At 41.5% G+C, this 24000-nt stretch overlaps 1 protein-coding gene across 1 annotated transcript in view; it reads left to right on the top strand.

The window, feature by feature from the left end:
* The window catches only part of exoc2 (exocyst complex component 2), a 302692-nt gene that overhangs the window by 181291 nt on the left and 97401 nt on the right, over positions 1 to 24000 (top strand). Inside the window, exons 14-20 of the mRNA XM_078539476.1 lie at positions 395 to 463; positions 592 to 749; positions 8453 to 8574; positions 14482 to 14543; positions 15843 to 15923; positions 19340 to 19399; positions 20886 to 20947. Of these exons, the coding sequence (XP_078395602.1) occupies positions 395 to 463; positions 592 to 749; positions 8453 to 8574; positions 14482 to 14543; positions 15843 to 15923; positions 19340 to 19399; positions 20886 to 20947 (614 nt within the window). The remainder of the gene's footprint in view (positions 1 to 394; positions 464 to 591; positions 750 to 8452; positions 8575 to 14481; positions 14544 to 15842; positions 15924 to 19339; positions 19400 to 20885; positions 20948 to 24000) is intronic.

Genomic DNA, 24000 nt, shown 5'->3' with positions numbered 1-24000 from the left:
GACCAGTTGATGGAAAAAAGAGCCCTGGAAAGAAGTTAGCTTCAGGCCAGTGCTGTTCATCTGTGCCAGCTGCAGAAGGGACTGCCACTCACAAATCGGCCTCTATAGCCGTAACAGACGATCTTCAATACAGAAGTGACATCTCCCTGGCCACATTGCATCGTCTCCTGAAATGGACGGATACCAATAATGGGTTTATAACATTACACTGGACCTCTTTCATGTATTTGTTTTAATTATACTTCTACTTTATCTTTTTAAAAAATGGTATGAAATATTCTGAATATAGCTTCTGTTTCTATGAGGAGGTTTATTTCTTGCTTTGGTGCTTTCATAGTTGCACTGCTTAGATAAGGACAGCATTTTAATTTTAATCTTTACTTTGTGATCAAAGACAGGTGAAAAATCAGCACCAGTTGAGAAATTGAAGAAAAATGCCAGATCCCGACAAAATGACTTCAAGGTATAAAAAATTTGGGTTTTTTTTTTAATCATTTTCTGAAAGAGTAGCCGATGCAATTCATTTTTTAAATAGGAGAGAAAAATCCTAGTGTACTAGCAGAAGCGATACTTTGAATTTTGTTTTGGTAGAAAATGATTCAAGAGGTCATAAATTCACTTGTGAAACTGATCCGAGGAGCCCTTCTTCCATCCAGCCTAGTTGAAGTAGAGCTGAGGCAATATGGAGGATGGGAAGCAAAAATGGAACTTTCAGGCCAATGGCTAACCCACATTATTCATACTATGAGGTAAGCAAGATTTTCAAATATAGTGATATTGTTGTCTGATGGGGAAATTATACATGTAAGCTGCTCTAATTTGAAACATGAACATTTGAGAATTATAAATTTTGATTAACCTCTGCATTATTGGGGAACCAAAAGTATTTATTCATGTATGAACATAACCTTCCCATTCTCTGCTGCACATTGTCATTCTGATGTACAGCACTGAACAATTAAGAGAATTTTCTAAATCTCTTGTGGCTGTGGCTTGATAAATATCGTGTTGAAAGTTCACACCACAGAACCACAACTGTCCAGTTTCAAATTATCCAATCGAGCACTAATTTCACTCTTATTTTCTCATTGGCCCCTCTGATCTTTCCAGACCACTCAATACCTGTAGCTGAAAGTGCAGGTGGCTAGTCTGTTCCTGGATCTCCAACAGGGATGCTCAACTCAACTACTGAGAAATCTACGCAGGGACTTGGTATTGAGAATGCTGTGAATTTTCACCTAACCGCTCACAACTGAGAGCTGAGATTAACAGATACCTTCATGGCAGATTGAGTATGTAGCTCTCAGAGAATGGCACCTAGATATTGGTGCTCAGTTGGCTTCATAAGACCAAAGAAATGTCAGTAGCTTAACAAAAGTTTCATGATCATAGAAACACTGTAAATTTTGCATATTATTTTAAAAATGTAACATTACAATTAAATTAGCTTCTATGCACTTTTTCCCTCCTCTATACAACCATTAATTTATGTATAATGCAAAGCCATGATTTTGTAGGGTTTACGTAACTAGGGAAAAATTTTAGATTACACTTGCACCTTACTGCTTAACGTCCTCATACGCTCCAATTATCTGTGTGAAAGCCACCGGTTTCCACTCCAGATTTTAATTCTTTCCTGAGTGGAAACAAGAAACACGAGTTTTGGTGTGAAATATTACACCTGTATGGGTGCATATTTTAAACTATCATGTTCTTATCTAAAATGTTCATTTAATTAAAGCAAGCAAAACATTTAAATCTGCCTCACGATTGCCAAATATGTTTTGTTGCTTATGTAAAGTTAGTGTCGTATAAAATGAGCTTAAGTTATCACTGACTTGATTTTTTAAGTGCCTCTGTTTTGCTTGTGGCAAAGATCATGTGGAATACTCCAGTTCTGAACATCCAATAGCTGAATCATGCAGAAACAATAGCCAAATCTTATTTGCTGTTTGTTGTCCTTTACATTAATCTGTTTTGTAAACTATGCAGCTAGAAAATACTTGCTTGATTTTTCACATGTAGCCCTTGCAACTTCCTATTCCATTGTGCCAGAATACAATTTTACATGAACATTTGGCAGGGCGGGGGGCGGTACCCCAAAGATGCGCTGGGGAGCCCCACTTGGAACTTAAAAGGTCAGGGTTTGTGCAGCAATTGCCCAGAAGTGCAAACTTCCTCTGGGCAATAGCCCTGCTCTGGGAACCATCTGAAAATATGATTTAAATCGCAAACATCGGGTGGTTCCGGCTGTGTTGCACAAGTAGTTACTTAGATAAAGTTAGAAGAAATAAAACCTCTTCTAACTTCTGGCTAACTATTGTCCAAACACTGACCGGCACCCACGGGTCACCCCCAACACCCTGATCCCCCCCAGGGGCTTCCCGTCACCCTCCTCTCCCCCCGCCACCCATGGGAAATCCCCCTGACCTGACTCGAACCCCCCACTGACGCCCCCCCCCCCACCCACCCCACCCCTTTCAGGTGTGACCTCCCCCAACCCTCCCTCTGATGTCCAATCCTCCCCCATCACCACCCCTGATGTCCATCCCGACCTGACAGCCAACCCCCACACGACCTCCGATCACCCACACCCCCCAAATCCTATCCACTTACCGTAGAGACTTATTTTCTACCTGGACTGTCAATTTCAGTGGGACCTTTAAACTTACTTGGTTTACAGCAGCTAGTGCCATAAAAAAGGGGGTGTGTTCTCCTCCAATCCGACTCTGTTGGATTGCAACGCTGGGCTTCGGAGACAGTTGCCCTGCCTGGATCTCGCCCGGCCTGAGTCGGAAGACCGGATGAGACAGACACGGAAGAAATTTCCCCTAAGTAATTGAGCACGGAGTGGCAATCCGACACTGATTGCCAGTCCAAGGAAGTTATGGCCCCCATGTCTTCTATAGACATTTGCACTATTCAGTGGAACTGTCGCTATGCTGCACAGTATTATGAAATATGCCCCATTGTCACTTGCAAAGTTGGCATCTGTGATGGAATTCAGAGGGTGTAAATTGCCCAGCATGAGTTGGGCCTCAGTTTTTAACGCAGCTTGTTCCAGCTGGTCATGTGCACTGCATACTGAACGACATGCCTTGCCTTGATACTAATCCTTAAGATGCTATAAAGTCCCTAATTTGCCTAATTTATTACTGGCAGCTCATAGAAAATGAAACATTCTGGATGTTGGACCGTTTAGAGCTCTTTAGGTCCACACCACATGAGTTTTTAGGTTCCACAAAGAACTCCACAAACCAGTGGCCAAATGGTACCATAACATTGCTAACACTGAAATCAGCTCAATAAAATGGTGCAGAAATCCATAGAAGTCACCACAACTTTAAAGGATATCAGACTGTTGATTGTTTGCAGCGAGTGTAGCTCAGTTAGCATGAGCAAAATGCATTAAAATTTACATACCACTGTTGCCAACCCAAGTTGTACTTTCTAGACCACGCTCTCAGAGTGGAATTAAGGCAAATTCAATTGTGACTGTCAAAAGAAAAGTGGATAATTATATCCTGGTTGAATTGACTCCTCCCGTGCTGTAATCATGCTATGATTCTGCGGGCTCCATTTTTTGTGATTCTCACTTAACAAATTATTTTGAGTTGACAATAGTATTGTGCAATTTAACTTTATTGCAAATTGTACTGAACCTACATTTATAATTTTGCAAAACAAAAACAGAATTACCTGGAAAAACTCAGCAGGTCTGGCAGCATCGGTGGAGAAGAAATCAGTTAACGTTTCGAGTCTTCACGACCCTTCGGCAGAACTGAAGCATAGTTAGGAGAAAGGTGAAATATAAGCTGGTTTAAGGTGGGGGGGGCGGGGGGAGAGAGAAGTTGAGGGTGTGGTGATTGTGGAGATAAGCAAGCAGTGATAGGAGCAGATAATCAAAAGATGTCACAGATAAAAGGATCAAAGAGGTGTTGAAGGTGGTGATATTTGTCTAAGAAAAGTGCTAATTAAGAATGGAAGACAGGACACTCAAGGTACAGCTCTAGTGGGGGTGGGGTGGAAAGACTAACAAAGTTTTAGTTTTAGATTTTAAAATAATGGAAATAGGTGGGAAAAGAAGAATCTATATAAATTATTGAAAAAAAGGGAGGAGGGAGAAACGGGGTGGGGATGGGGGGAGGGGGAGTTTAAGATCTAAAGTTGTTGAATTCAATATTCAGCCCGGAAGGCTGTAAAGTGCCTAGTCGGAAGATGAGGTGCTGTTCCTCCAGTTTGCGTTGGGCTTCACTGGAACAATGCAGCAAGCCAAAGACAGACATGTGGGCAAGAGAACAGGGTGGAGTGTTAAAATGGCAAGCGACAGGGAGGTTTGGGTCTTTCTTGCGGACAGACCGCAGGTGTTCTGCAAAGCGGTCGCCCAGTTTGCGTTTGGTCTCTCCAATGTAGAGGAGACCGCATTGGGAGCAACGAATGCAGTAGACTAAGTTAGGGGAAATGCAAGTGAAATGCTGCTTCACTTGAAAGGAGTGTTTGGGCCCTTGGACGGTGAGGAGAGAGGAAGTGAAGGGGCAGGTGTTGCATCTTCTGCGTGGGCATGGGGAGGTGCCATAGGTGGGGGTTGAGGAGTAGGGGGTGATGGAGGAGTGGACCAGGGTGTCCTGGAGGGAACGATCCCTACGGAATGCCGTCAGGGGGTTGAAGGGAAGATGTGTTTGGTGGTGGCATCATACTGGAGTTGGCGGAAATGGCGGAGGATGATCCTTTGAATGCGGAGGCTGGTGGGGTGATAAGTGAGGACAAGGGGGACCCTATCATGTTTCTGGGAAGGAGGAGAAGGCGTGAGGGAGGATGCGCGGGATATGGGCCGGACACGGTTGAGGGCCCTGTCAACGACCGTGGGTGGAAAACCTCGCTTAAGGAAGAAGGAGGACATGTCAGAGGAGCTGTTTTTGAAGGTAGCGTCATCACAACAGATGCGACGGAGGCGAAGGAACTGAGAGAATGGGATGGAGTCCTTACAGGAAGCGGGGTGTGAGGAGCTGTAGTCGAGGCAGCTGTGGGAGTCGGTAGGCTTGTAATGGATATTGGTGGACAGTCTATCATCAGAAATTGAGACAGAGAGGTCAAGGAAGGGAAGAGAAGTGTCAGAGATTGACCATGTGAAAATGATGGAGGGGTGGAGATTGGAAGCAAAATTAATAAATTTTTCCAGGTCCCGACGAGAGCATGAAGCAGCACTGAAGTAATCATCGATGTACCGGAGAAAGAGTTGTGGGAGGGGGCCGGAGTAGGACTGGAACAAGGAATGTTCCACGTACCCCATAAAGAGACAGGCATAGCTGGGGCCCATGTGGGTTACAGGTATCTCCGGGACATAAAACGTTTCTCGGACTGCTGTTCCCGTCGCATTATGAGATCCACACTCAGTGCCATGCGCCGCCATATGAACACACTCGACCTCTCCCTCCAGCAGCACCGCCGCACCCTTTTTCAAAGCTGTGCGTACCCGCAGTTTCATTTTATTCTTCGCCTCATCCGTCGCCTCAACAAGAAACTTTTTCTCTTTCTCTCAAGTGCTAAGGAACGCAAGCTCCAACAACTCATCGACACCAACACCCATCTGGGACCCTCCACCCCTGCTTGTCCCTCCGTCCCCACCCCATCTTCCAATCCCAGCCCCAGCCGCGTATTCACTATACCCCCTGACCTTCCCCTCTCCGATGCTGAACGTTCAGTGCTCAGCAAAGGACTTAGTTTCATACCCTTACGCCCTCATCTCAATGAATTTCGGGCTCGGCATGATGCTGAACTCTTCTTCCGCCGTCTTCGTCTCCGTGCTCACTTCTTTGGGCAGGAGTCCTCTCCCCGTTCAACGGATCCTTTTACCCACCTCCAATATTCTCCCTCCACTTGGACCCCTCCCTCTGGATTCTTACCTTCTCTTGATCTTTTCATTGAGAACTGTCGGCGTGACATTAGCCGTCTCAATTTCTCTGCTCCTCTCACCCATTCTAATCTGTCTCTCTCTGAACTCACTGCACTCCGTTCTCTCAGGTCCAACCCCAACATTGTCATCAAACCCGCTGACAAGGGTGGTACTGTTGTTGTCTGGCGCATTGACCTCTACCTCGCGGAGGCTGAGTGTCAACTCGCAGACACTTCCTCCTACCTCTCCCTGGACCATGACCCCACCACAGAACATCAAGCCATTGTTTCCAGGACTGTCACTGACCTCATCTCCTCTGGAGATCTTCCTCCCACAGCTTCCAACTTGATAGTCGCCCAACCTCGGACGGCCCGCTTCTACCTCCTACCCAAAATCCACAAACAGAACTGTCCTGGCAGACCGATCGTGTCAGCCTGTTCCTGCCCCACGGAACTCATTTCTCGTTATCTTGACTCCCTTCTCTCTCCCCTTGTCCAGTCCCTTCCCACCTACATCCGTGATTCCTCTGACACCTTACGTCACATCAACAATTTCCAGCTCCCTGGCCCCAACCGCTTCCTCTTCACCATGGATGTCCAATCCCTCTACACCTCCATCCCCCACCAGGATGGTCTGAGGGCCCTTAGCTTCTTCCTTGAACAGAGGCCCCAACAATCCCCATCCATCACTACTCTCCTCCGTCTGGCTGAACTTGTTCTCACACTGAACAATTTCTCCTTTAACTCCTCTCACTTTCTCCAAATAAAAGGTGTGGCTATGAGTACCCGCATGGGCCCCAGCTATGCCTGTCTCTTTATGGGGTATGTGGAACATTCCTTGTTCCAGTCCTACTCCGGCCCCCTCCCACAACTCTTTCTCCGGCACATCGATGATTACTTCGGTGCTGCTTCATGCTCTCGTCTGGACCTGGAAAAATTTATTAATTTTGCTTCCAATCTCCACCCCTCCATCATTTTCACATGGTCCATCTCTGACACTTCCCTTCCCTTCCTTGACCTCTCTGTCTCAATTTCTGATGATAGACTGTCCACCAATATCCATTACAAGCCTACCGACTCCCACAGCTACCTCGACAACAGCTCCTCACACCCCGCTTCCTGTAAGGACTCCATCCCATTCTCTCAGTTCCTTCGCCTCCGTCGCATCTGTTGTGATGACGCTACCTTCAAAAACAGCTCCTCTGACATGTCCTCCTTCTTCCTTAAGCGAGGTTTTCCACCCACGGTCGTTGACAGGGCCCTCAACCGTGTCCGGCCCATATCCCGCGCATCCTCCCTCACGCCTTCTCCTCCTTCCCAGAAACATGATAGGGTCCCCCTTGTCCTCACTTATCACCCCACCAGCCTCCGCATTCAAAGGATCATCCTCCACCATTTCCGCCAACTCCAGTATGATGCCACCACCAAACACATCTTCCCTTCACCCCCCCCTGACGGCATTCCGTAGGGATCGTTCCCTCCGGGACACCCTGGTCCACTCCTCCATCACCCCCTACTCCTCAATCCCCACCTATGGCACCTCCCCATGCCCACGCAGAAGATGCAACACCTGCCCCTTCACTTCCTCTCTCCTCACCGTCCAAGGGCCCAAACACTCCTTTCAAGTGAAGCAGCATTTCACTTGCATTTCCCCTAACTTAGTCTACTGCATTCGTTGCTCCCAATGCGGTCTCCTCTACATTGGAGAGACCAAACGCAAACTGGGCGACCGCTTTGCAGAACACCTGCGGTCTGTCCGCAAGAAAGACCCAAACCTCCCTGTCGCTTGCCATTTTAACACTCCACCCTGTTCTCTTGCCCACATGTCTGTCTTTGGCTTGCTGCATTGTTCCAGTGAAGCCCAACGCAAACTGGAGGAACAGCACCTCATCTTCCGACTAGGCACTTTACAGCCTTCCGGGCTGAATATTGAATTCAACAACTTTAGATCTTAAACTCTCCCTCCCCCCATCCCCACCCCGTTTCTCCCTCCTCCCTTTTTTTCAATAATTTATATAGATTCTTCTTTTCCCACCTATTTCCATTATTTTAAAATCTAAAACTAAAACTTTGTTAGTCTTTCCACCCCACCCCCACTAGAGCTGCACCTTGAGTGTCCTGTCTTCCATTCTTAATTAGCACTTTTCTTAGACAAATATCACCACCTTCAACACCTCTTTGATCCTTTTGTCTGTGACATCTTTTGATTATCTGCTCCTATCACTGCTTGCTTATCTCCACAATCATCACACCCTCAACTTCTCTCTCCCCCCGCCCCCCCACCTTAAACCAGCTTATATTTCACCTTTCTCCTAACAATGCTTCAGTTCTGCTGAAGGGTCGTGAAGACTCGAAACGTTAACTGATTTCTTCTCCACTGATGCTGCCAGACCTGCTGAGTTTTTCCAGGTAATTCTGTTATTGTTTTGGATTTCCAGCATCCGCAATAGCTTTTAGCTTTTTGTTTTTATCTCTCTGTTTATAATTTTGCAGTCTGTAGATTTGTTGTATAATTGATGGCCCTGTCCTATTCTTAATTTTATTTTATTTTGAATTACAGACTTAACTATGAGTCTTTGACAGCACTGGAAATACCAAATGATCTCCTGCAAGCCATTCAGGAGCTAATCTTAGATTTACGAGTGCATTGTCTGATCATTACATTGCAGCAGACAGCCGATGGTAAGAACAAAGAGTACATCTTTTAATTTCTCCCACCCATTCTTATTCCTACTCCTGACTTCAGGCAAATCCTGACCTCTGTCAGGCTCTTGTTGAAGCAGAGTCCGCAAACACTAAGCCTGGAATTTTTTCAACTGCTCCATCCGCTGCTGTAATTTCACCAGAAATGCACTGGAAATCCTATAATAACATGAAGAAGGATTCCACTGTACCTCCAGCAAAGTTGGGGCACTGGACTGGCAGCACCTCCTAGGGAATTCCAGGTTGAATTATGTCCCTGCAGAAAAGAAGGGGAAAGGGTTATAGAATGAGCATTTTAAATACGTAAGTACTAAATATTTAATATATGTAAAAAAGAAAATGTAAGGTGGAGTAGAGGAAGCATATTTAATACTCTGCTGGATGCGTATCACATGGATAGTCCAAATACTTCTCTGGTCATATGTTTAAAGGAATATATTCAATGGTTTCCAATCAAAAGGTTGAGCATGCATGTTATGTAATTAGTTAATGTGTTTTACCACATGAAAGAAAAATTACAAGCATTATAGCATGGTCTGTTTGCGATTTTGTTACATAATGAATGATACTATTTCAAATTGGCTTTCTTTTTTGATTGACATGACCCATTTTAGCCACTTACGTTAAAAGCTGAATTTTATTTGGAACACTCTTTAAAGCTTAGTTAATGGAAATTTTTCCCTTTATGTCTATATTTTTCCTTATTTGTAATCTTTTTAAATAGTAAAACAAAAGTGCAGGAGCATTATTTATACAGTTAACCACGACACAATTGCTATTGAGGTTTAAATGTTAATCTTTAAAGCACTGTCACAAATTCAGTTTGTCAACTTGGTTAATAATACTGTTACGATGTCCGTAGAGGCCAATAACATTTAAAAAGAAATTTGAACTTCCAGTTAATAGCGGAAAGAATGACTTGTTGTGATTTTATGTTTTAAAACATTTACTGTAACAAATGACTGAAAAATAATTTTGTCTAAACGCTCTTTTCTTTTTGTAGGCAACTTATACTTTAAATTACAGAAAAGAGATTCCCCGTTTAACTTTGAACATGACCAGAAACCACCATAATCAATTGAAGTAATTAATGGAGCTGCCCGTCCAACCTTAAGGTTGGCGGGCAAGCCAGGAGCCCCGGCGGCAACTAGAAAAAACATGAAACCTCATCCACAGGTGGGATGAGGTTTCATGTAGGGTTTTAAAAATTTTAATAAAGCTTTCTTAGAAATTATAACATGTCCCAACTCATGTGACATTGTCACATGAGGGGACATGTAAGGGAATTTTTTTTTTCTATTTTTAACATTTTTAAAAGTAGAGGCGATCTCTCTGAGGCTGCACTTAGCCTCAGGGAGATGAGCGCGCTCTTTCGTGCACATGCATGAAAGAGCGCACTCTCGATTTTGGGATTGCCTCCCTGCAGACATCACGCTGGGCAGGCCTTAACTGGCCCGCCCACGTAAAATGGCGCCATGCCTCTAATTGGGAAGTTTCATTACCATTTTGTAAAAATTTAATAAATTTTGAGTTTATTATCAACATGTCCCATCTCGTGTGACATTGTCACATGAGGGGGACATGTTAATAATTTTAAAATGTCTCTATTTTTTGACTTTACTTACCTTTCCCTAAACTCCCTGAGACAGGACTTTGCTTCAGGGAGCAGTGAGCTCTTTGACAGCTGGGGATTCCCTCCCCCGCCAGAACAGGAAGCGCTTTGGGCAGGCTGCTGGGCGGGCCTTAATTGACCCACTCACTCAAAATGGCGGCGGGCCCCATTTCGGCAGTGGGGTTTGGCTGCCCACCCACCACCGAGCCAGTGGGGCTAGCCCGCCAGCCAAAGGCTAAATTCTGCCCCTAATCTCAAAAATGGCTCCCTCTACTCTCTCTTCCCCATGGCACATTAGCTTTGTATCTAAGTAGAAATGCTAATTGGTTTTTGGTCCCAATTTCCTTTCACCTTAGAAATAAACGGATAGTTTGTAGCAACTGTTTACATTTCTATACCTATTACACCTTTCTGGGACTTTGAGAGTCTCAGGGCCTACTCATGGTTCGCTCAGAGACTCTGGCCATTGTCTCCAAGCATCGTCGTCTTAGTAAAACTTGCACCTTCTTCTTAGTAAAACAACCTAAGTATTCCTTTGAAGTCTAATAATCAAGCTACCCAGGCTTACTGTCAGGCAGACACCAGAAGAGATCACATGACCCCCTCATTTACCCTAAATTTAAAGAGACAAACCCAAAATATAATAATCTTGTAAACCTCATAATTGTAACAATACTTTAAGCATGGCTTATATGCATACATTTTAGGTACATTAGCTTAATCAATAAACCTAATTACTACTTACATATTACACATATCAATCTTCCTCTCTAAAAAGAGGACAGTAGCATTGGAAATTATTATTGGAAGAACATTTGTAGCTTCTTAATTTTAAATCTAAGACTGGACTATTTTATATAAAGAAAGCTTTTTGCAACTCTTCCTCAAAAGTCTGATATCACTTACCAAAAACATAGCATAGTTACCATTTTTGAGTGAGATTCTTTGAAAGAATATTTCTGAGTACTATGCAGCACAATAACAAATTGTATTTATTAATATAGATAAACATCCCAAGGTAATTGACAAGGCTACAAGTTTGGGCTGGGGGCAAAGATGATGGCTTCTGTCTTCCAACTGTTTGGCTGTAGCAAGGTATAATTTAGCGATTCTGGATGTTGGACAAATAATAGGCAACATGGGGATGGTTGAGATTGATAGTTTGAAGGTGGAGTTGTGTCATCAGCGTACATGTGGGAGCTGACCCCATGGCTTCAGTTGATGCTGCCAAAGTGCAGCATGGAAATGAGGAAAAGGAGGGCCTAACGTTAGATCCTTATGGATTACTAGAGGTAATTGCTCAAAACGCTCATATAATCAGTTCAAACTGTTGAACAAACTATAAATGTTCCACTGATTTTGTAGACTGTTTTTGGATGTTGGATTAGAATGTAAAAAAGTGAATTCTCAGCAAAAAGGTAACTAAAGCACCATGTTTTTCAATAATTTATGCTAATCAATATTTACCAAGTAAACTGGCTGTCTGGATGTTTTATCGATTTAGAATGCAACGAAATATAGTTTAAAAATGTTACAAGCTGTATCTGTGTTTTCTGGATAGTTTCACATTGTTCAAATACTTCTAAGTTCTTTGGAGAATTTGCATTTGAAATTTTGCTTAAAAGCCTTGCAGTTGGGGAAAGAGATGGGGAAGATCACAATTTCAGGTGCATACAATCTTTGGATAACTTTCTGGAGTATTTATCTGGCATTAAATTGCATAGTTGTGAAATATTATCTTGTGCCTTCTACTATTGTGAGGAACCAGCTTGTTGGAAAGATGCATTAGTACAGTGCAGTTGTTGAGGTTGCTACTTAACCTCCCCACCCCTCCTCCCCAATTTGTCTTCCCCAGTAATGCCTATCAAAACCCAATATAATGATTTACTTTTTTTAAAAATTGAATTATTGAATAAAGAATAGACCTCGCTTTATGTTCCAAAGGCTATAAACTTTGTTGCTTATTTGAATATGGCCTGCTCACGTGTTGAATGATGGATCTAAGAGCACTTTAGCATGGAAACTTTCAAATATCCATTTTGATCTCATCCTGAGACCAAATGCATATCTATCTGTAGCTTGTACATAGTACATCACTTCAGAAAATTATCTTAAAGCTGTAGGACCTTCTGTTCAGTAATTTGCAATCGTGGACTACTTTAAAATATCATTGACATAAGACATATGTCTTAGGTCAATATATAATTTGGCTTTTGTTAGTGTTAACTTAGATGGAAAATGCAGCTTTTCTAGTTCCCACCTCAGAAAAAATCTCTCAAAAGAAAAGCAAAATCAAGATTGCAATGTTATGGAATAGATGCATGACTAGATTACGTTGATTCTAATCTTATTGAAATGTAGATTCATATAGTGGCCCAGATTTTATGGTCAGTGGCGAAGCAGCAGTGCCCTCTGCCGACCTCGAAGGCTGCTGCCCACAAAGATCTAGTGATCTCTGTGACGTAGATTTCCCTTTGCCCAGAGTTAGTTTGAATCTGGTGTCAAGCTGAGCGAATCTCCAGGCAACTAGCAAGTGATGTCATCAAACCGGTAAGCAACCAACCACGCTAAAGTATTCTCACAGCTAGCAAGCTAGGAAGTAAAATGCACTAATGATCCTTTACTTTTAATTACATTTTCTAGAAAGGAAAGTAAATGATAGAGACATAGACGTGGGATTAGGAGAAGATAAAATTTCATAAAACCATATATATTCTTTTAAAGTTTAAAATGTGAAATTTTGTACCATGTAGGCATTTGACATTCCACAAATATAAAATTGGTTTTTCAGGGCCAGAGAGGTTATTTAACAGTAAATATGAACTTCTTATTCCATTAAAACCAAGTTATACCTCATTCAAAGTGGGCAGCTGGGTTAAAATTCTGGAATTTACCTCCTAATAGCACTGTGGGTGCACCTACACCACATGGACTGTAGCAGTTCAAGAAGGTGGCCCACCACCATCTTAAGGGTAATTCAAATAGACACTAAATGCTGACTAAGCCAGCAATGCCCTGTGAAAGAATTTGTTAAAAATCCAATAAGGTTTAACTTTTTAAAGAAACTTTACAGGGAAACTAATAGCATAAAAGAGCACATTTTCATCAGTTCATTGATTCCTAATTGATTGCAGTCTAGGGACAGTTAACAGCACATCCTCTGAAGAATTGCAAAATCATTGATAGCAACTTCTGTTTTTCCATGTTTAACTGTGCATGTGTGGACTCTAGAAGTTGCTGTCTGTTTCAAGACACTGGCGTCTTCGCCATTACTACTATTGCAAAGCCCAGGTTAATGTTAACGTTTTGCAATTCCATTTTTGTTAAACACTATTAAGTTTTCTTATGAACACGTACATTCTTAATTTTAACTTTTTAAGTGGGTTGTTCAGTGCAGTGGATTTTTTTTTAAAGGATATAGAACAACAGAGAATTTGGTGGAGGGAAACATTTGAAGGAGTTCCTATATATTAGTTTCCCAACAACTAATATGAAAAGGAGTTGAAGAATTTCCTATTGCTATTTTTGTGTCAAAATTTAGGTATTTTTTTTTAGCTTTAGTTAATGGGTGTCCTTTTAAATCCAGTCACACTATATAAGCAATAATAAAACAAATGTAGTTTGTATTATTGCGCAAGCTTATTTTAATACCAATTAGGCTGACAGTTCAGTGCTACACCTGAGGTGTCATCTTTCAGAAGAGATGTTGAACCCAGGCCCTGTCTGCCCTTCCAGACAGTAGTAAAAGGTCCCATAGCACTGGATGACTAGGAGAGATCTCCTGGTGTTCTGGCCAATATTTAACCCTCAATCAACATAATTGAAAACAAATTACAGGTCATTAACTCGTTGTTTGTGGGATCTTCCTGTGAACAAATTGTCCAGTATTTTGTTAATATTTGTTGTTCGGGAATCTGAATCCCCAAATACCTCTGCTCTTCAACATCACCCAAACTTCCGCGTTCAATATATAATTGTTATTTTGAGTTTTTTTACTGTGGGTTTAACCTATAACCCCCTGAGATTTCTGTGCTCTTCCAATTTTGGACTCTTGAGCGTTCCTGATTTTCATCACCCTACCATTGTTGGCCATGCCTTCAAACCATGCCTAGGCCCTAATGGTTGTATGTTTTATTCAGAGAATGCAAAAAACTGTTTTATCTTTTATATTGTAAACTGCAATTGTTGAAATTGTGATACTTTGAATTAATCTAGATCTCAAATTGACATGCGTGCATTCAAATTTTTAAAAATCTTTTGTTAATATTCTGTAGATGTTAAGAGGCTGGCAGAAAAAGAAGACTGGGTTGTTGACAATGAAGGAACTACTTCTTTGGTTAGTAGTAACGGTGACCTGATTACTTTAGAGCCTTCCCTTGCATGATGAAATAGTTGTAATTCAATTATTGACTTAAAAATAGGTTGTACATTCTGTTTTGAAGGGGTGTGTTTAATAGATTTAATGGCCTCTCATTTCATCTTTTCCCACATTTCAAGCCCCTTTGCAAGAATTCACTTAATCTATCAATTTGCATTATTTGCATCCTTTTATGCTCTCTGTATGACTTTTTTTGCATTTTGCCCAGTTCTTCCTTTAGTCAATTTCAGTGACTCTCTACATGAATGTATCAAATCATCTGAACTCCCTACGATATTGAGTTAATTTTTCTATTGTATTATTCACTCATACATTCTGCTTCAGTGCATTGCAATATTTATTTATTTCATAATGATTGTGTATTTTTGGTTAAATCTGCAGCCCCCAAAAACAAATTCAATATTGGTTTCATCAACATTATTGGGATTAAACATTCATTGTGAGGCATTTATTAATTAGCTTATATCAGTATTTATGGTATGTTAATTGTCACCCAGTCTCTTAAGATATGTCTTAATATTTAAAAATATAATTTCAAGATTCTGCAAAACACTATTTATCCAAACAGTAATTTGTTCATTCTAATCCTGTACACTGACTGTGTAACGATTTTGTGCACAACTGAAGTAACACGTTAGGGCACTGGGTTTTTTCCAGAGATAATGTTATATTTTCTACAAAGCTGTTGACAAATAATGGGAAGAAAAAACAATCTTATCTTTGCAAAGAAATGTAGGTATTGTTAAAAGAGTAATGAGGTGTGATTTTTGTTGTATTTCAATGTTAGGTATATGATGTAATCTGAATTTTAGTCATATGGTGAATATGGGATCCCAGATTTCAGCAACAAAGAATACCAACAGAGTAAAAGTTTTCAGATTTTTATATGGCTTTTTTATTCTTCTAAAAAAGTAAACGATTTGATGTAGCTCATTTTGTTTTAATGGATTTCATAGCAGTTAAACATTAAGCTAAATTCAAGATTTTAGTTCCAAAGTTCCATCAGTTATGGTGGGAAAAATACCAATACCAAATTATTTTAAAATATATAAACTGTTGGTGGCCTTGTATTTCAAATCAGATTCAGAGTGTTTTGATCTTGCTCCGGAGACACAATATAATTGCATAACTTTATTTAACAACTGGATATATTACTACCTTTCAACACAAGGAACAGTAATATCTTAATTATTAATAATTTTTCCTTTTGGTTAAGACATTGTGATATTAAATAATAATATGTGCACTTCTTTCTAGCCTGCTCAGTTCGAACATCATGTTGTGCAAACCCTACAAACTCTCAAAGAAACCATAGGTTGCAAGCTTGGCGAAACCAATGTAAGTCTTTTAAAGCAAAATTATTTTTTGCTTTGACAAGTAATTTATCTCCAGTGTTGCTGTAGGATATTAGTGCAGAAACATATCTGGAGCAACCTCTTGAAACATGCCTTGCCTTTTATTCTGATTCTATCTTTTTCCCTTTGAATATCATTTATGGCCATGCATAATTCTGTAGCTGAAAGAACAGAACTCAGGATCCTTGACTTGTTCAAAACATTGTAAATCAAATGAACTAAGATGTTCACCGTTCCCATGTGGTGCTCCCACCTGGTGGTCGAAAGAACCATGCTTAACAAAAGTAAACCCGTGGTGTCAGTTGTCTGGCCATTTATTGCTGTGTCTTAACCTTATTCAGAGTAATTAATTTGAACTTATGAGTTCAAAGTATAGAAGCTATTTGAAAAAAAAAACATTGTCCCAAAGTAATACAAACCAGAAATGTTAAAAGCCAGGCCAATAAAAGTTAATCCCTGTCTCCACCATAGGATGGAGTGAAGTGCTTTGCAGCTGGTAAAGTATTTTTAAAGTACAGTCACTCTTGTAATGGCAGAATTTAATACAGTATAACCATATTGGGCCGTAACTTCCGAGCTCCAGGACGGTGTTGCTGAGAGATACCCCAATGAGGCCCTGGGCAACAAACCCCCCAGAAGTTCCCAGGCGAGTATTGTAATTGCCCTGCACTGGGAACCATCCAAAAATGCAATTTAAATCGCAAACTTTGGATGGCTCCGATTGTGTTGTATAATAGTTACCCAAGAAAAGTTAGAATTAAAACCACTTCTAGCTTCTGGGTAACAATTGTACAGGCCCACATAAAACCAGGAATCCTGCCAACCACCACTTCCCCCACCCCGTACTCCCAGGGGAATCCCCACCACCACCCCCGCCAACGCCCCCAACACATCCCCGCCAACCCCCAAGCCTGACTCCCCTCTCTTTAGTGCTGTAAAAAAATGGGCTGTGGCTTACTTACCTGCACCTACTGCCCTCTACAGTAGGCCCCGGGAACGAGCTGCACTATACAGATCTTGTCCAGCCTGTGCTGGAAGGTCGGGTGAGTACTGTCAAGCGAAGTGGGAATCCAGCTCAATTGCCACTGCATTGAAAGTTACAGCCTATTATTCTGTCTGTTGAGGTGGAGCTTTATGTAGCCTGGACTATCCCTTAAAGATCTAATTTGTGTAAATAGGTGCATCTTGGGGTCAATTAGAAACTAACCATGTATAAATGTCAATTAGAGGGGATTCTTTCTCCAAATTGTTGCTTGCGCATTCCTAGCTGCTACATAAGATCAAGAAAAAAAACCCAGCAAATAACTGGCTTTATTTAACAAGTATAAGTATGATGTCTGAAGTGTGAAGGTCACATCAACTTAATTCCATTGGCATCATACAGACAAGTCAGAGTAATGGGAGGTTCTATATGGTCAGGAGCATTATATTATATTAACTATAGGTGTGTGTCTAAATGCTGCAAATTGATGTTTTGCTTTTAAGTAAACACTTGGTTTGTACAGATGTCAGTTAAGAGGCTCCTTCTGTTAAGTAGATTCAAAATGGATATAGCAGTTCAAACTAGAGCATCCATGAGGAATTGTGGGCCATCAACAGCAGCAGCATTGTATTCCACCACAATCTGTAACCTTATGGCCTGGCTCACCCCACACTTTACCATTACCATCTATTCTGGTTTCAATGAAGAGTGAAGAAGAGCATGCCAGTAGCAGCCCAGGCGCACCTAAAAATGAAGTGTCAACCTGATGAAGCATCAGCACAGGCATACATGCTAAACAATGAAAGCATCATGCTATAGAAATAGCTAAGTGACCCACAGCCAAGGGATTAGATCAAAGTTCTGTGGCCTTTCCACATGCAGTCATGAACGGTGGTGGACAATCAAACAACCGAAGGGAGGAGTAGGAGGCTCTATGAACATCCCCATCTTCAATGATGATGGAGCCCAGTGCATCAGTCCAAAAGACAAGGCTGAAAGGTTTACAACCATCTTCAACCAGAAATACCAAAAGGCTGATCCATCACAACCTCCTTCTGAGGCCCCCACCATCACAGATACTAGTCTTGATCTAATTTAATGCATTCCACATGATATCAAGAAACAATAAAGGCTATGGCTCCTGACAACATACTGGCTGTAGTGCTGAAGACATGCTCCAGAACTAACCATGCCCCTAGTCCAGCTGTTCCAGTACAGCCAAAATACTGGCATCTACCTGACAAAGTGGAAGATTGTCCTGGTATGTCTTGTCCACAAAATGCAGGACAAATTCAGTCTGGTTAATTACCACCCTATTAGTCTACTCTGAATCATCAGCAAAGTGATGAAAGGTATTGCATGCAGACAATGCTGTCAAGCTGTACTTACTCAGTAGTAACCTTCTAACTAATGCTCAGTTTCTGTTCCGCCAGACTTCATTGCCTTGGTCCAAGCATGGGCAAAAGAAGTGAGGTGAGAGTGACTGCCTTTGACACCAAGGCAGAATTTGATTGAATATGTATTATAGGTCCCTAGTGAAATTGAAGTCAGTGGGAATCATGGAAAACTCCTCAAGACTGTACCCTAGGTCTACTCATCTTCAACTGCTTCATCAAGAGCCTCTGTTAATCATAAGGTTGGAAGTGGGGATGTTCGCTGATGGTTGCACAATGTTCTGTTTAATTTGAAACTTCTCAGATAATGAAGCAGTCTGTGCTTGCTTGCAGCAAGACTTCAACAGCATTTAGACTTAGGATGATAGTAACAAATAACATTTATGCAGCACAAGTTCCAGGCAATGATCATCTCCAACGAGAGAGAATCTAACATGCAATGGGATTACCATCTCCGAGCTCCTACCCTGGTGATTACCGTTGACCAAAAAACTTAACTGGGCCAGCCACATAAATCCTGTGGCTACAAGAGGTTAGACGTTTAACTGTCGTTTAAACTTCCAATGTTGGAATCCGCCTCTAACAAGATGTTCTGAATGGATTTGGAGTAGTACGGGAGCAAATATATATGTGACCTTTAGAATTAATATCCTGTGTTTATTATGTTATAAATAGCCTGAAAATTTTCGTTTTCTTTTGAATTTTGCTTTATAAAAAATGAATATATTTGCATATGATTGAAGTAGATGGAAGAAATTTCTGTGAGGCAACCAACTGAAAGTATCAGATGGAAAATTTGTCTAGCATGTTGGTTATTATCTAATGTAACAAAAGTTAATACCTGACTGGTAACATGTTCATCACTTAATAGTCCGTTGCAGAGTATTATTGACATCAATTGTTGACCAGTTAATTACTTAAGCTTACAAGTGTTCGGTGGTACACACATTATATTTGACCGTGGAAACTGCATGGCCACAGAGTCCTCTGTCACATTTCACAGTAAAAAAATTTTATTTACAGATATTTCAACATGAGAAAAACCAGCAACATGTATATGAACTGTCCATCAACATCATGAAGGTGGGTAGAAGTCAGGGGGATGTTTCTACCTCCTCAAATGCAGAATTTATTATAGCTTTTGAATGTGTGTTCTCCATCCCTCCCACCACTGCTACACCCTCGCCCTGATGTAAGATTTTTACAGAAATATTGTGTTTCCTTTTCTTTACTTAAGTACTTTTTCTGCATTAAGTTGTATAATCTACTTAAAGTAAGTAAATAAATAGATCTTTTTGGATCCTTCTTCTGAATTTTCTAACTTTGTGAACTATCTCCGAAGACTACCGCTGTTACAATCATACAAAGTTAGAAAATAAAAACTTTAAGAACCTAAATTTTAAAATTAAAACATTTTACCTGTTGATAAAAGGGAAGTAAGCAAATTTATAACAGGAGACTAAATGCTTTTAACATCTGTTCAAAGCCCTTCTATGTTTTATTGATTTGGTTATGTACTTCTTGGTTAAATGCACTGGCCCTAGTTTGTTGAAAATATGAGCATGGTTGTAAAATGCATGCACCGTTTAATTTGTAGATGGACTTTTGGCAGTAAGACGTAAACCTGACCTGTGAAGCAAAAAAATTATTAAATCAATTATGGACGAATTTGTTTTTTGGTGAGGTTAGAAAGATAGAGATCAAGAAAGCGATTTTGTTGCAGAAACAAGTCTGAAATAGGCAGCCCAAGGTTCACTCCAAACTTTCCCTTATCTACATAAAGCTGGCCAGTTAGACAACTATAGACCTGGAAAAACTGTGCAGATGACACGTGACACATACGCCACCCAATTTATGCTGAATTTAGCAGTAGGATCCTAAAACGTGTGTTATCCCCCTGTTCAGCATTTTCAAGTGCCTAATTACCTGTTTTTGGCTTTGAAATCACCAGCTCCCAATGTGGCAGTCACAAGTGAGAATCAAAGGTGAGAGAGCATGCCAAAAATTGATTCCTCCGACTCTCATTTATCATTCCAAGGAGTGGATGTAATGAGGACGAGTTTCTCCCCTAAGGTTATTCAAGCCTTTTTTAGTTTGCAACAGTTACAAAAAACACAGTTAATAAAGTACCTGAAGTATCAAAACAGCAATTGTCGCAACTGTGTCTAATTTTTCATTTCCAAAAAATTCTGGATTTGTGTAACAAGACAGTATATGCGTTTGCAGATACAAATATACATAATATATGCACACGTTTATATACATGTGTGTGCATATCACCAGTGACAAATGTTGACCTTTAAAGGTGACTCTTTTTTAAAATAACAATTGAAACACATTCAGAAACTAATGTGTTGAGTCTTTGTCCAAAATTAAAATCCAGCTTGTTAAAGACAAAACTAAGTCAGATACACAAACTTCTATGATTAATTTGTTAGAAAATAATGGATTGTTCATCATGAGTACAAACTGTTTAGGGAGGACTGTCAAGTTAAGGCAGGTATGTACTGTAAGTATGTTTATAGCTATTACTTTCTACATGCATGACCTATTTGTTTTCATCTTAAAGGTGTTTATTGTTTCCTTGGAGTACCTGAGCACTAAAGCTGATGGTGATTCGGATAGCATACAGTGAGTATATCGCCACTTTGGAAATAAGAGAATTATAATCCATTCAAGTAACACTTGGGAATATTTCCATTTTTGCTATTTATACTGCAGCTAACAAAGCGTTCTTACAAGTTTACAAATTTGCTATAAATATGGAACAGAGGAAATATTTTTCTATTGTTAATAGTGGTGATTAGATTTTGAATGTGCACCATCATCATCTTTTCATTTGAGACTTGAAACACTTTGGTCCAGTGCGGAGGAAGTAAGGTGCTGTCTTTCAGATAAGATGCTAAACTGAGGCCTCATCTGTCCTCTCAGTTGAATGTAACAGATTCCATTGCGCTATTTTGACAAATAATAGGGGAGTTCTTCTCTGTGCCCTGGCCAACATTTATCCCTCAACCATTACCTAAAACAGATGATCTGGCCATTATCACACTGTTGTTTGTAGAAGCCACTGTGTACAAATTGGCTGCCCTGTTTCCCACATTACCTCAGTGACTGCTCTTCAAAAGTACTTCATTGACTATAAGCACGTTGGGACGTCCTGAGAATATGCAAGGTGTTTTATAACTACAGTTCTTTTTTCTTCAAAAATATTTGCATCATTTGTCCTTGCAAACTAACACCCCATCTCCAGTCTACCTTTCCTCTCCCAAGTCCTTGAGTGTATTTTCAGCTCTCAAATCCAGAAGGCTGTAAGGTGCCTAGTCGGAAGATGAGGTGCTGTTCCTCCAGTTTGCATTAAGCTTTATTGGAACATTGCAGCAGGCCAAGTACAGATATGTGAGCAGGATGGTATGTGAAATGGCAAGTGACAGGAAGGTCTGGGTCATGCTGCATACCGAGCGAAGGTGTTCTACAATGCGCTTAGTCTCTCCAATATAGAGGAGACTGCAGCGAATACAGTAGACCAAATTGAAAGAAGTGTAAGTGAAGCGCTACTTCACCTGAAAGGAGTATTTGGGGCCTTGGAGGGTGAGGAGGGAGGAGGTAAAGAGGCCTGTGTTGCACCTTCTGCGATTGCATGGGAAGGTGATGGAGGAGTGGACCAAGGTATCACAGAGGGAATGGTCCCTACAGAACGCTGACGGAGGGGAGGAGGTGAGGGGAAGATGTGTTTGGTGGTGGCACCTTGCTGGAGTTGGCAGAAACGGCGGAGGATGATCCTTTGAATCTGGAAGCTGGTGGGGTGAAAAGTGAGGACATGGGGGACCATTTCATGGCTCTGGGAGGGAAGGAAAGAGTGGGAGGGAGGGGAAGGGGTGAGGGCAGAGGTGTGGGAGATGGGCCAGACACGATTGAGGGCCCTGTCAACCATAGTGGTGGGGGAGCCTCGGTTAAGGAAAAAGGAAGGCATGTCAGAAGCGCCATTTTAGAAGGTCTGTCAGTGACCTCATCTCCACAACTTCCAACCTCATAGTCTCCCAACCCCGCACAGCCCGCTTCTACCTCCTTCCCAAAATCCATAAGCAAGACTGTCCCTGTACACCGATTGTGTCAGCCTGTTCCCGCCCCACGGAACTCATTTCTTCCTATCTTGACTCCATTCTCTCTCCCTTTCTCCAGTCTCTTCCCACCTATACTCATGATTCCTCTGATTCCCAACATCATATCAACAATTTCCAACAGAGCTTGACTACAGTTCCTTACCCCCTGCTTCTGGTAAGGACTCCATCCCATTCTCTCAGATCCTCCACTTCCATCGCATCTGTTCCAATGATTCCACCTTCCATAGGCACTTCTGACGTCTTCCTTTTTTGTTAACAGAGGTTTCCCCTCCACTGTGGTTGACAAGGCCCTCAACTGTGTCTGACCCATCTCCCACACCTCTGCCCTCACCCCTTCCCCTCTGTCCCAGAACCATGATTGGGTCCCTCTTGTCACCCCACAGCTTCCACATTCAAAGGAGCACCCTCCGCCACTTCTGCCAACTCCAGCTTAACACCAAACACATCTTCCCTTCAACACCGTCCCCCCCTCACCACCACTCCCATCAGCCTTCCAGAGGGACTGTTCCCTCCATGATACCCCGGTCCACTGCTTCATCACCCCCAACTCCTCATCCCCTTCCCACGGCATCTTTCCATGCAATTACAGAAGGTGCAACACCTGCCCCTTTACCTCCTCCCTCCTCACCATCCAAGGCCCCAAACACTCCTTTCAGGTGAAGTACGATTCACTTTGCACCCCAATAGGATTCTGTAATCCAATTTAACATTAATTGTAAGACTCAGGATCTGACCAAAAACAAAACCACTCCAGGTAAGAGTGTGTTTAGGCAAGGTTCACAAATTTATTAAGTTATCAAAACAAGTGCAGTAGAAGTGCCACTTAACAAAGCAGCGGACTCATCTGATTCATCATGGAATACTGGTCCTCGGTTGGTTGGGGTGCTGTCTCTTCTAAAATTCTTCTTCTGTCTTTCTGCTTTCTGCACACTGTACCACTGAAAAGCAGGCCTTATTAACCCTTTCCAAATCACAACCACAGCCTGACCAATGGTATCCCTGAACTCTTTTCCAGGCAGTGCATGATTAGATTCTGATTGTCTAGGTGACGCATGTACAGTACATGGTCTAATATGTTCTTCCACTGTCGAAGTAGCCAATAATAAACCATTTATGTACTGCAAGACTGCTTCTGGCTTAGAGAAAACTTTAATCATTCGTACCACATATTGATGGAATATAGTGGGAGAATTATGAAATCCTTGCGGGACGCAAGTATATCCTTGACCTTCAAACGTAAAAGCAAACTTATACTGATCATCTTTTGTTACTGGAATGCTCCAAAAACCATTAGCAATGTCAAGTGTGGAAAAAATAGTGGCATAAGGTGGAATAGCAGATAGTAAGGAAGGGTCCTGACTGACTCTGGGACTTTGTTTGGGTGTTACCATATTAAGGGCCCTTTAATCAATAGCCATTCGCCAAGAAACATCCAGCTTCCGAATGAGCCATATAGGGGAGTTGGACATAAAAGATCCTGTTCTTAAAACCCCTTGTATTAATGAGGCAATGACTGACCGTAGGCAAGAGACACTTTCCTGTGAGAGAGGATACTGTTTA

This window comes from Cetorhinus maximus, chromosome 3 (assembly GCF_964194155.1).
Source record: "Cetorhinus maximus chromosome 3, sCetMax3.hap1.1, whole genome shotgun sequence".
In the NCBI taxonomy this organism is placed as follows: Eukaryota; Metazoa; Chordata; class Chondrichthyes; order Lamniformes; family Cetorhinidae; genus Cetorhinus; species Cetorhinus maximus.
Note: the sequence above shows the minus strand (reverse complement) of the source record. Positions and strands in the feature narration are given on the sequence as shown.